Source organism: Humulus lupulus, chromosome 2, assembly GCF_963169125.1.
Source record: "Humulus lupulus chromosome 2, drHumLupu1.1, whole genome shotgun sequence".
Classification (NCBI taxonomy): Eukaryota; Viridiplantae; Streptophyta; class Magnoliopsida; order Rosales; family Cannabaceae; genus Humulus; species Humulus lupulus.
Genome location: NC_084794.1, coordinates 109,004,119 through 109,017,024, shown reverse-complemented (window position 1 = coordinate 109,017,024; position 12,906 = coordinate 109,004,119). Strand labels below are relative to the sequence as shown.

The 12,906-nt window shown below is 43.7% G+C and overlaps 1 protein-coding gene across 1 annotated transcript; it reads left to right on the top strand.

Moving 5' to 3' along the window:
* Positions 1-9,434: 9,434 nt before the first annotated feature.
* Positions 9,435-10,146, top strand: LOC133814610 (uncharacterized). Its single transcript, XM_062247549.1, has 2 exons — positions 9,435-9,721; positions 9,969-10,146. The coding sequence occupies exons 1-2, from the start codon at positions 9,435-9,437 to the stop codon at positions 10,144-10,146; spliced, it is 465 nt and encodes a 154-aa protein (XP_062103533.1).
* Positions 10,147-12,906: the final 2,760 nt, after the last annotated feature.

The window sequence follows — 12,906 nt, the reverse complement described above, 5'->3', positions numbered from 1 at the left end:
TATTTACTAGCATTAAACACACATTATATAGATTATAATAGAGAAGAAAAATCAATAGAACATCTTCATTAAATTAGATTAAATCCAAGTGACTACATTAAACCCTAGATAAAAATTGTTTGGTTCATATCAAACATGACTAAATCAACAAAATAATAATTCAAAAACATAAGATTCATAAACTTAAAGAAGAAAAAAAAATATAAAACTGCAGAATAACTAGCCTAAGAATCATAATTAGTCTCTAAAAACGTAATTAAAAACTGACCTTATGACTTAATTAAACCCTAAATACGCATATATAGTAAAACAAATTACATCAGCAGTGTTTTTCATATGCGGGCCGCGACTTGGCCTTCTCTAGGTCGCGGCCCGTGCCTGTTTTTTTAGCCTTTTGCTTCCATGTAAATCCTCAGGCACCGCGACTTAAACATCATCAAGTCGCGACCCGTGTCCAATTTTTCCCTTAGCTAAGCCTCTGTTTTCCACTTGAGTCGCGACTTGTAAGTCCAAGTCACGACACTAATTTAACCAGCAGCTATGCATCTCTGACTTCACCTTCAGTCGTGACTTATAAGCCTAAGTCACGACCCTAATTCAATTTTTTCTCATCTCTTCATGAAAACCCGTCTTTTAATCATCATTTGCATCATTTTGAGTCCAACAATCGCCAAGAGCCTTGTTTTCCACCATTTTCACTTCATTTTACATTATTCTCAGGATTCATCGCACCATCCTACAACAAAGACAAACAAAAGCGTAATCTTGCACAAAACACACATAAAGACTCAAGATTACCACAAAAATACATTCTAAAATGAAGTTATCAAAGTGTAATCAAAACTTCTGAATATTTAGGTGACTTTCAAGCTTAACTCTCTTAGGCCAAGTTCTCAGATGCCATTGTCAACCCCGACTCTCTTAGGCTGAGTTGCATTCCGCACGCTTGTTGTCGGCCTCGATGTCCTTAGTTTGGGCTTTCATAATAGATATAATAAACATACAGATTGCATAACACACAATCAAATGCATCATATACAAGCAAGCCCAATCAAATAATCACATTTATAATCACATCCATATCCATTAACAGGGGACCGAGCCCCGATTACAACCAGGGTGTAGTTTTCTTACTTGGAGTCCTGAGCAGATAGCGTATGGCGTCTCTGAGCGCGATCCCTAACTCTGAGTCCTAACGGTATATTCTAGTCACAACAAAATAATGGACAACCATAAAGTACTAGACTATTTAACAGCTTCAGGATAAGTTTCTAGCCTTCGTGATCTCGAATTCTACTAAACGGGGTAGCAGAATCCTTCTCGAGCCTTTAAGTTTGAGTTCTCGAGCTTAAACACCCTATTTGGCCAAAATTCTCTATTTCAGCTACGACACCCTTCACAATTTCTGCAGCCCTCTACAAGTCCGAGAGCCAAACCTCATAATTCCCTAGACATGCGCCTCGGCGCAACCCACCCAGCGCCGCGGTGCTCCAAGAGCAGTGTCACGACGTGATCCTGAGAACTCTAAATTTACAGCATTACCACTTATTTCCTTCAAACCAAAACATCTAGAAAAAAAAGCATTTCAAACTATTTCAACCATCAACACAATACCAGAAACTCAAATAAACAACAAGTAACAACCCATAGCCTTTAAAACACATCAATTATAACTTAGTGTCCTAAAAATTCAAACATATACTAATACTTAAAACTCACCCAAGAACATGAATCAAAATAGAAATAAAGCTTTCGTCAACAATGATTTTGACCCTAAAGCTTATCCTACCCAAATTCCAGCCTTCAGGCCTCAACTTCCCAATAAAATTCCTCCAAACTACTTCAAACCAACCAAGTCTCAAGGGAGAGAGAAGATGGGTGGAGCTGAGAGAAAGAGACTGGGTGTGTTTTCTGGTTGTTTCTCAAGGGTTCCCAAGCCTCTAAGTGACTAAGGCAATCCAAGGCTAGAGAAAAGACCAATTTTTCCTAGCTTCAACCTAGGTTCTCAAACACCCCTAAGGGCAAAATCGACTTTGTACCACATTTCCCGCTAATCCTCAAATAGCCCTATAAATTCCCGATTAATCCCGACATACCCAAATAATCACTAAAAAAACTTCCATCACCCTATAAATTCCGACTACTTACTAAGTTACCGAAATACCACTAGGCTCACCCCAAGCCGAGTATTTGACCCCGTTGTGACTTTTCCACTAACTCGCTCACTAGGATCGCCTCGAGGAAAATATCACAAATATATCCTCATAGCACAGTGGTCTCACTCATAAAGCATATATAATACAAATATACCCTCAATGAGTTAAAAATTAGAAATATGCCCTAATTTACAAAAACGGGCCCACAAAGATATTTAATACACATAAGCATGCATAAATATTCACATCACTGTATGAATCATATATACCGCATAATCACACATATGATCCATTAATAACACATAAATCCAATTATGCCCTCCCGACACACTTATCAAGGCACTAAGTCTTATTAGCAAATTTAGGATGTTACATTAACTACTTGACGTCCCATCTAGGATAGTTAATGTTGGTTGCTACTGGACATGAGTTTTAAGCCATAGGCTTTTAATGAAATTTTTGAAGAGCAACAAGCATCTCTAAAGGTAGCAAAGATGTTTTAAGAATTTCACGTATGTGGACCTAGAGGTGGTGCCTCCTCTTAAAAGAGTAGGAGTTTTCTCTCCAGATGGTTCATGAATGGATAAGCATAAGGCCATGAAAAGTATTGAGCGTGCAAAGTGGGAAATACATGAGCAATCAGGTAGAGGTGTGTGAGATACTATCGGTTTTTTCACTAGGAATGTTGGGTTCAATCTTTTAAGAATACCTTAGCATTTCAATAAAGCTTTGTAGTATTTTCACTAAGATAAAGTTCAAACCATAAAAGGTACTTTATTTTATGCACCAATATCATTTCGGCTACAGAAAGAGGATGTATTTAACCAAGTGGAGGATTGTTATGATTGGTTAAATACATAATGAAATTGGTTAGACACGAAGAGGTGCAAAAACCATAAGAATTTCACTAAAGTCAACATGAGCGGGTTGAATTTTGATATAGGCATCTATAAATTATCTTTTTGGGTCCAAAGTGTTTCTTTGGAGTATATAAGAGTACTCCAAAATTTTGGAGGCATTTGTAAATGTTTTGGGGTGCTAAGTTAGGTGGACCTGCATTGTATCGCTTTTGGGAGGTGACACAAAGGACTAAAAACCCCATACAGGTGACGTATCGTCTGCATGGTATAGATGCATCCCCTGGGCGATCCGTACAAGATCGTACAGTGGCATGTTTTGCCTCCAAAATTTAATTTAAAATGTTATAATCTCATTAATTGAGACTAATGAGGGTTCCTATACTATTTAAAGGGATCATTTGAGTTGTTGATGGATTGATCACCCACCTCTCTATCTCTCTCTTTCTCTCTAGCTCTCAAGATTACGAGTTTTCTCCAAGATCTTCATCAAGAAAGCTTGAATTGTGTGAAGATTCAAGCCTTTTAATTCCCAATCTCATTCCACTTGTAGTAGCTTCAAGCAATCTCTAAGGGGAGGCTAGGAATAGAGATTTTTGGACAACAAATTCCATTTGTGTCAAGCCTTTGTTAGTTCAATTGATTCACATGAAATCATAGACTTATGATTTTATGTAACTAAGGTTCTATATCTCTCCGCAAAGGTTAATTCCTTCTCTTGATCTAATCTATGTAATTCTTTTCATTAAATCCATGGTTATATTGTGATTAAATTTTTCTAAATTCATGTTGAAATTATTTAATTACTTATTTTTTAATTATCAAGATTTGCATCCAAACTTTGAATATGTTTATTTAATTATCATGATATGCATTTTTTGAGTCTTGAAAAATTACAAGGGAAGCCAAAGAAGAAGCAATCGTCCAAGAGGTGCTTTGAGAAGATAGGAAAAACACGAAGATCACAAGCCATCACCCACCAGGACCCCAGGGGCGAGCTCACCCATGGGGGCGACCTGGGGGCGGGGGGCAAGCTCAGCAGGGGGCAAGATCAAGGCCACCTTGAACACCAAACGTCAGTTTGATCCTACTCGGGACCATGGAATGCATGCGAGACTCCCTAGAGGATAAGAAGATGATTAAAAGGACCTCAACAACCTTGGAGTACCGGCTTACGACCACCATTGAGCATGAGAGTAAATAAGCCTAATAGGTCCTTACAGCTTGAAAGCATATTCTCTCCTCAACCTCAAGCTATAAGGACCTTACACTCAAGCTTTCAAGGGCTTATCAAGTTATAGACAAGGTAGATGTACAAAAAAGGTCTAAGTAGTACGGAGTATGAATTAGACACGACCATCAGATGAATAGTGGTCGTACTAAATTAGAAGACTAGTTGTCATACTAAGTCAGAGGAGTAGTTGACGTACAAAGTATTGGGAAGAGGACTACATCCTCCCATGCCTCTGACCACTATCAGACGCGACAGGTGTGAAGCCCGACACCACTAACGCTTGCGCCATGATCCTCTAAGGTGCCCCGTAGTACCACCATTTCTTTGTCCCCTTGGGACCATTTTTGTAATAAGAGCCATTAGACTCCCCTATAAATAGGGCCTCCTCTGATCATCGTGTGTTTGAAAAATGTACTGTGTACTAAGGCTATTGAGTAATATATGAACATTTTTTCTCCATTGTTGTTCAAAGCTTTTCTTCTTCAAGTTTTCTCTAAGTTCATCATTTTCTTAAATAAATCTTTGAGTTTTCTAACTTAATATCGTTGACGAGTTCTCACCGTCAAAAGTATGGTGCCGCCTGTGGGAAGGACAAGTCTCAAGCCATTGTTCTTCCATCAATTCTGACAATAAGAAATGCCAAGGCGTTCAAGACACTTAGGGGAATCTCAGGATGTTGAGATTCACCTAGACAGAGACAAACTAAGAGCCTCCAGAAGGGACCCTCCACCACCTGAGAAGGGAAGAATGCCAGAGGAACCTCTAGCCCCTAGAGAGGAGAATTAGGCATCATCCCCGACTGTCTAACCCAACGGAGGTCATCCAGAACCATCAGCCGCCCCTCATGGGTGGCCTGGGCACCCTCCTCCTCGACTGCCGACTACGCCGCGCTCTGGCCACTAAGATCCAGGACTCTCTAAGCACAGGCCTGGCAAGAGTCCTTAGGTACACTCTATTAGCTCTAGCTCCCAAACCCGATTTTATGAGGATGAGATACACGAGTTGCACAAGAAGAATCAAAGGCTGGAAACCATGCTAGAAAACATGCAGGAGGTGTTGAACGGTCTGTTGCAAGGGAAGTCAAGCATGCCCCTTTCCAAGCATAGGGAGAAGGAGCATGGGAGAGGAGAGACCACCCTCCCCATGGACGACGGGAGGGCCCGACTTTCCACTAGTAACACTCCCTGAACAAAGCACCATGGAGGCCCTAGGCCAGCGAAGTACCCCCAAGAGCAAAGGTGGAGGGATGACGTTGGTCATAGAAACAAAGTCGAGGTTAACTCTAAGGAGACACCCCCTGACCTAATATAAAATCTCAATAGAAGAAGGTCAAAGGTAGGGACGACACCCCCTATGGCCCCTCCGGAGGACATAGGGAAAGGAAAGGCTAACCCTTCGGATTTGAGGAACTCCTTGAATAAAAGGAGGTAAGAGCTAGACATCGAGATGAGTAGCCTTCGAAGCAAAATAGTCACCACATCTGGGGGCATATTATCAATGATGAGTTCGACTACGATTCACCTTTCACAAGAGAGATTCAAGTTGAATGACTCCTAGTCAACTTTAAAGAGCCTCACATGACCCCTTATGAGGGTAATACGAACCCCTAGTACCATCTTGATGCATTCAACGATTTGATGAGGTTGAGAGGAATCAATAGCAGATCAAGGTGTCATTGCTTCATCATCACGTTGAAGGGAGCTACATAAAAATGGTTCAAGAGGCTAAGGCCAGGAACCAGCAAGTCATGTCAACAGTTTTCTGACGAATTTCTCTAGCACCACCATGCATTAGGCGATTACACCATGTCAGGCACCAGCCTCGCTAACGTAAAGCAAGTAGAAGGCAAAAGCTTAAAATGCTATATTCATAGATTTAACATGGAAGCGACTAAGGTAGGAAGCTTGACTCAAGGAGAACTTAAAATGGAAATCACGGCCGGAGTGCGCCCAGGCAGCAAGCTATGGAATAATATGCTCAAAAGAGAGGTCATTGACTTAGATGACTTCTATCAAAGGGCACAAAAATACATCCGCGTCGAGGGTGGCCACGAGAACCTTAAGGCAGGAAAATGTGAACCCCTTTCCGAGCCTTTGGCCCATGAAGGCTCAAATGGTGCAAAGAAGAGGAGAGTGTATGAAGGGCCAAGAGATGACCACCAGAGAAAACACAAATGCGAGGAGAATCCAAGAAAACGCCATACACCTTTTATACTGACCTGAAGGATACCAGGGCAAATATCTTCCTAACAAATGAAAATCAGGTTCCCTTCAAAAGACCCTCGTCGATGAAAAGAGACTGATCTAAAAGGGACCCCAGTAAGTATTACCATTACCACAAGGATATTGACCATACCACATCGGAACGTACCCATTTAAAAGTAGAAATTGAGGAACTCATACACAGGGGCACCTAGGTAGGTATGTCAGGAGGGAGAACCAAAAATTAGAGGATAGGTCGGGCTCACCACGGGCCTGAGAAAGAGCCTGGGAAGTATAAGTAGAAGTAAGAATGATCTTCAGAGGTCTAGAATTTGGAGGAGAGTCAAGGAAAGGACGAGATAAGTACGCTAGGGAAGCAAGACAAAGTCCACCGCCGTGTACCATGAGCCTAGAGCAGCGACCCCTGAAAAGTTTTAAAGGGGAGAATGACTCTATAACCTTCGTTGAGGAAGATGCATAACGGGTGCATTTTCCCCACAACGACCCCCTGGTGCTGGCCATCCAACTGGACAATATGAGGGTACATTGAGTCCTCATGAACAATTGAAGCTCAATAGACATTTTGTATCACCTCTCCTTGGAGAAGACGGGCTTGGGCATCAACAACTTGAAACCCTACCATACCTCCTTATATGGATTCATTAGGGGCTCAATACAACCCTTGGGAAAAATTGAGTTGGCTCTCACCATGGGAGAGCAACCCAGACAAACCATTGTCATGGAAAACTTTGTCTTAGTAGATTGCGCTTCAGCTTTCAATGCGGTATTAGGGAGACCCTCCCTAAGAGAATTGAAAGTGATAACCTCAATATATCACTTAGTTGTTAAATTTCCGACTCCTAAGGGAATAGCCAGCATGAAACGGGAACAGAAGGAAGCGAAGAAGTGTTATAACACCTCCCTCCGCACAGGTGCAAAGCCACAAGAACCCATGGCAATGGTGGTACATGGAGGCACAAACCCACCTGAGCTAGACCCTTGAGTTGCAGAGGCGCCCAGGGCCGAACCTGTGGAGGAGTTGGAGGAGATTATTGTAATGGAAGAACCATTAAGAAGATTGAAGGTGGGAAAAAACCTGCAAGATGACGTAAAGGAGAGGTTAGTAAAGTTTCAAAAGGAAAACCTTGATGTATTTGCTTGGATTCATGAAGACATGGTGGGGATAGACTCTTCCATCATGTGCCATCACCTAAATATCAACCCCAAGGAAAGACGTGTGAGGAAGAAGAGGCGAGCACTTGATCCAGAGAGATATGCAGCTCTGAAGGAGGAAGTTGGCTAATTGAAAATGAATGGATTCATTAGCAAAGCGTTCTACCAATTTTGGGTATCGAGCCCCGTACTAGACTTGAAGCCAAATGGGAAGTGGAGGACTTATGTGGACTTCACTAACCTCAATAAGGCTTATCCCAAGGATAGCTTCCCACTTCAAAGGATAGAATTGGTGGACGTAACAGTCGGGCATGAGTTACTTAGCTTCATGGATGCTTATTCTGGATGCAACCAGATACCTATGGACCCAGCTGATGAGGAGCATACTTCATTCATAACAGATAAAGGACTCTATTTCTATAGAGTGATGCCCTTTGGGCTGAAGAATGCAGGCGCCACGTACCAGAGGTTGGTGAAGACCAAGAAGGCTGAAGAACTCACCTGGGACCTGGGGAGATGTTCGACACACTTCGAAGATACAAGATGAAGTTAAACCCACTCAAGTGCACCTTTGGGTTCTCGTCAAGAAATTTTTTGGGTTTCATGGTTAAGTCCAGAGGCATTGAGGCCAACCATCACAAAATTAAAGCCCTAGTAGAGATCAGCCCACCCAAGAGCAAGAAAGAGGTGCAATGTCTAACGAGAAGAGTAGCGGCGCTCGGCGGGTTCATTTCGATGTCCATTGACAAGTGCCTCCCCTTCTGCAACATCCTAAAAGGGAGCAAAAAGTTTGCTTGGGATGAAGGCTACGAGGAGGCCTTTGCTAAGTTGAAGGAGTACCTCAGGAAACCAGCCCTGTTGGCTAAACCTAGAAAGGGCAAGAGGCTATACATGTACTTAGCGGTGTCTAAGCATGCCAAAAGTGTTGCCCTAGTCAAAGGAGAGAAGAAGCACCAGCAACATGTATACTACATCAACAAACACTTAGTAGGTACGGAAACCCAATACCCAGAGATAGAGAAGTTGGTGTACGCCTTAGTGGTGGCCTCGAGAAAGTTAAGGCCCTACTTCCACGCCCATGCAATTTAGGTACTCACCAAAAACCACTTAAGGGAAGTCTTACACAAACCTGAAACCTCAGGGAGACTACTAAAATGGTCAATTGAGTTGAGTTTATTCAACATCACCTATACCCCAAGGGTTTCCATCAATGGGCAGGTAGTCGCAGACTTCATAGTCGAGTTCACCTATCAGCCCAATGAAGAGGGAGAGATAGAAGAAAGTGAATTAGTTTGCAAAGAAGAAGAGAGAAAACTCGAGGAGTGGAGTCTCCGTGTGGAAGGAGTGTCCAGTGAAGGGGGAGCTGGGGTTGGCATAGTGATGATTGGGCCAGGGGGCACAAGATGTATTGTGCGATAAGATTTGGATTTTAGGCTTCAAACAATGAGGCAGAGTACGAAGCATTTCTGGCTGGCTTGCAGGTGGCCAAGGAACTAAGGGTAATGTGTTTGCACATTTTTAGCGACTCACAACTAGTTGTGTTTCAGGTGAGATGTGAGTATCAGGCGAAGGGCCCCAAGATGGCTACATACCTGGAAAGGGTAAAAGACTATTTGGATCATTTGGAGGGATATACCATAAAGAAAATCCTAAGGGAGAAGAATGTCGATGTTGATGCCCTCGCAAAGCTGGCCTCCACCAAGGATTGAGATACGCTCGAGTCTGTCCCTGTGGAATACTTATCTAAGCCAAGTATCGTTAAAGCAGAGGTTCATATGGTCAACACCCACATAGAGTCGTGGGTCGACCAATTATGAGATACCTGAAGGATGGAACTCTGCCAGCAAATAAGAAAAAAGCTCGGAGGTTGGCATACAAAGCTGCCCGATACAACCTAGTGGATGGGGTCTTTTACAAGAGGGGATTCTCTGTCCCGCTCCTCTCATGTATTGTTGAGGAGGAAGGAATGAAGCTTTTGAATGAGATACATGAAGGCGAGTGCGAGAACCATGCAAGTGGGCAATCCACAATGCAAAAAGCCATGAGACAAGGGTATTATTGGCCCTCTATGGAGAAGGATGCTAGCGACTTCACAAGAAGGTGTGCCAAATGCCAGAGACACACAAACTACCCCAACAACCCTCAACTGAGCTAGTTAGCATGACTAGCTCTTGGTCTTTTTCTATTTGGAGGATATACTTGATTGGCTCGCTCCCTGCAGGCAGAGGAGGAGCAAAGCACACAATCGTAGCGGTGGATTACTTCACCAAGTAGGTTGAAGTGGAACCTCTAGTCAAAATAACGACCAAGCAAGTTGTCACTTTGTCAACATGTCCATCACCTGTAGGCATGAAGCAACCTATAAGATCATACCCGACAACGACACTCAGATTGAAGGAGGGTTGTTCGAGGATTACTATAAGGAGAAAGGCATAAAGAGGAGTTTATCTGCCGTAGTAAACCCACAAGCCAATGGGCAGGTGGAAGCCATTAACAAGGTCCTCAAGAAGAACCTAAAAACATAGTTAGAGAAGTTGAAGGGAGCATGGGTTGATGATCTGCCCAATGTGTTTTAGGTCTATAGCACCACACCACGTTCTACTAGTGGGGAGACCCATTTTGCCTTAGCATATGGGTGCGAGGATGTCCTCCCAGTGGAGATGAAGATCAATACTTTTAGGGTACAAGCTTATGAGGACCAAGATAACCATATGGAAATGACTGAAAATTTAGACATGCTGGAAGAAAGAAGAAAGAGAGCCCAGCTGAGGTTGGCAACATACCAACAACGAGCCACGAGGTGCTACAACTCCATGATCCAATACTCATGACCCGGGGGCAGGTGTGCTGAGGGTAAACTGGAAAGGACTCTACCAGAACCCCCAAGTGATACCTCCTAACGCATACAAGTTAGCACGTTTGGATGACACCGTTTGTGGTTCCACATCAAATAAAGCACTCAAGAGGAATCCCAAGAGATAGGAAAAGCCTCGGGGATCAAACTCACACATTCCTTTAGCTTAGAGGCGAGCTCAAGCCTTCTTAGAGCTTGGGGGCGAGCTCAAGCCACCCTAGGGCTTGGGGGCAAGCTCAAGCCTCCCTAGGGCTTGGGGGCAAGCTCAAGCCTCCATGGAGTTTATTGTTTACTAAGCCAATAATGTGAGAATGGAGAAATGACAAGAAAAGCCAAACAAGATGCCAACGCCCAAGTGTTTCTTTGAGAAGATGGAGGAGACACGAGGCCAAGCTCACACTCCCTAAGACCCCAGGGTTGAGCTCATGGGGAGGGCTCACCTAGGGGGCAACCTAGGGGGCAAGCTCGGGAAATGGGCAATCTTAGGGGGTGAGCTCAAGACCCCCCTGAAGCCCAAGCGCAGGTTTAACCCCTCCCCAGACCATGAAACGTGTGCAAACCTCCCTAGAAGCTAAGGAGATGATTTGGAAGGCCTCAACAAACATGGAATATAAACTTAAGGCCATCCCTAAGCTTGAAAGGAAATAAGGTCAGAGAGTCCCTATTGCTTGGAGGCAAAGTACCTCCTCAACCTCAAGCTATAAATGCATGCACTCAAGCTTTCAATGACTTATTAAGGCATGGGTAAAGAGGAGGTACGAAAAGGGCCCGAGTGGTACGAAGTACGAACTAGACACGACCATCAGAAGAGTAGTGGTCGTACAAAGCACTAAGACGAGGCACACCTCCGAAAATTGTCATGCCCGACACGCCTGAAGCCTGACACCACTAACGCCTGCTCCATGATCCTCTGAGGTTCCCTGTCATACAACCACCTCTTTGTCCCCTTGGGACCATTTTGGTACTAAGAGCCATTAGAGCTCCTCTATAAATAGGACCTTCCTTCAAGTATGAAAGGGGTCAAAAAATGATGCATTGTAACAAAAAATTCTTGAGTAATACGAATATTCTCTCCATTTTCACTCTGCAACTAGATTCTAAGTTCAGATAGCTATCCTAAGTTCTTCTAAGTTTCTTCATAGCTCTTCATTTATTTTTATGCTCATAAGTTTTCCGATCTAACTTGGTTGAAGATTTCTTACCAACAACAGTTTGGCACCATTTGTGGGAAGGACTAGTATCAAGCCACTATTCTTCCATCAATTCCGACAAGAAGAAATGCCAAGGCATTCAAGACACCTATGAGAATCTCAAAATGTTGAGACCCACCTTGACACAGACCTACTAAGAGCGACCAAAAGAGACCTCCCCACCACCTGAGGATGGAGGTATGCCGAAGGAACATCGAGGCCCTGGAGAGGAGAAGGTGGCATCATCCCCGGCTATCCAACCTAACGGAGGTCAATATGAACCACCTGTCGCCCCTTGTGTGTGACCTGGGTACACACCCTCCTCTTCGACCAACGACTGCACTGCGCTCTGGCCACCGGGATCCAGGTCCCTCTACATGAAATCCCAACAAGAGTTCCGCGAGTGCACTCCATGAGTTCCAGCTCCAGAACTCGCTTTTGCAAGGATGAGATACGCAGGTTGCACATAAAGAATCAAAGGCTAGAAGCCACAATAGAGAACATGTAGGAGGTGTTGAATGACCTACTGCAAGAGAAGTCAAGCATGCCCCATCCCAAGCATAGGGAGAAATAACCTATACGAGGAGAAACCAACCCATGGACTGTGGAAAAATGAAACTATCCACTAGTCATACCCCTCGCCTAGGACACAAGGAAGATTCTACACCAACAATGCAACCTGGTGCAAACCACACCTACGAGAGGTGTGAACTCAAGACCACCTCCAAAAGAGCTTCGCCCGACTTGAGGGAGAAACTTAACCAAGGAGGGTTCGAGGTAAAAACCACACCCCCTACAGCTCCCCCGAGGGACACAACCAAAGCAAGGGTTCACTCTAAGAACCCACGAGACTCCTTAAACAAAAAGAGTAGGGAGCTAGACACTAAAATGCAAAGCCTTCGAAGAAAGATAGTTACTACACTTGAGGGGCACACAGGTGATGATGAGTTCGACGCCCTTCACAAGGGAGATCTAGGTTGAGCAACTCCCTACCAACTTCAAAGAGCCTCACATGACTCCGTACGAGGGCTCTACGGACCTAAAGTATCTCTTAGATGCCTTGAACTACTTGATGAAGTTAAGGGGGTCAATAAAAGAGAAAGGTGCCATTTCTTCACCATTACACTCAAAGGAGCGGAGTACAATTGGTTCAAGAGATTAAGGCTAGGAACAATCACGTCATGGCAGCAGTTCTCTAGTGAATTTCTTCAGCAGCACCACACGATCCGAGATTATGTTAT

Excerpts from the sequence above, each read along its gene's own strand:
- LOC133814610 (XM_062247549.1), top strand. The coding sequence starts at position 9,435 with ATGAGATACCTGAAGGATGGAACTCTGCCAGCAAATAAGAAAAAAGCT. Across the intron at positions 9,722-9,968 it reads GCTAGCGACTTCACAAGAAG|GCATGAAGCAACCTATAAGA; the intron begins GTGTGCCAAATG and ends CATCACCTGTAG.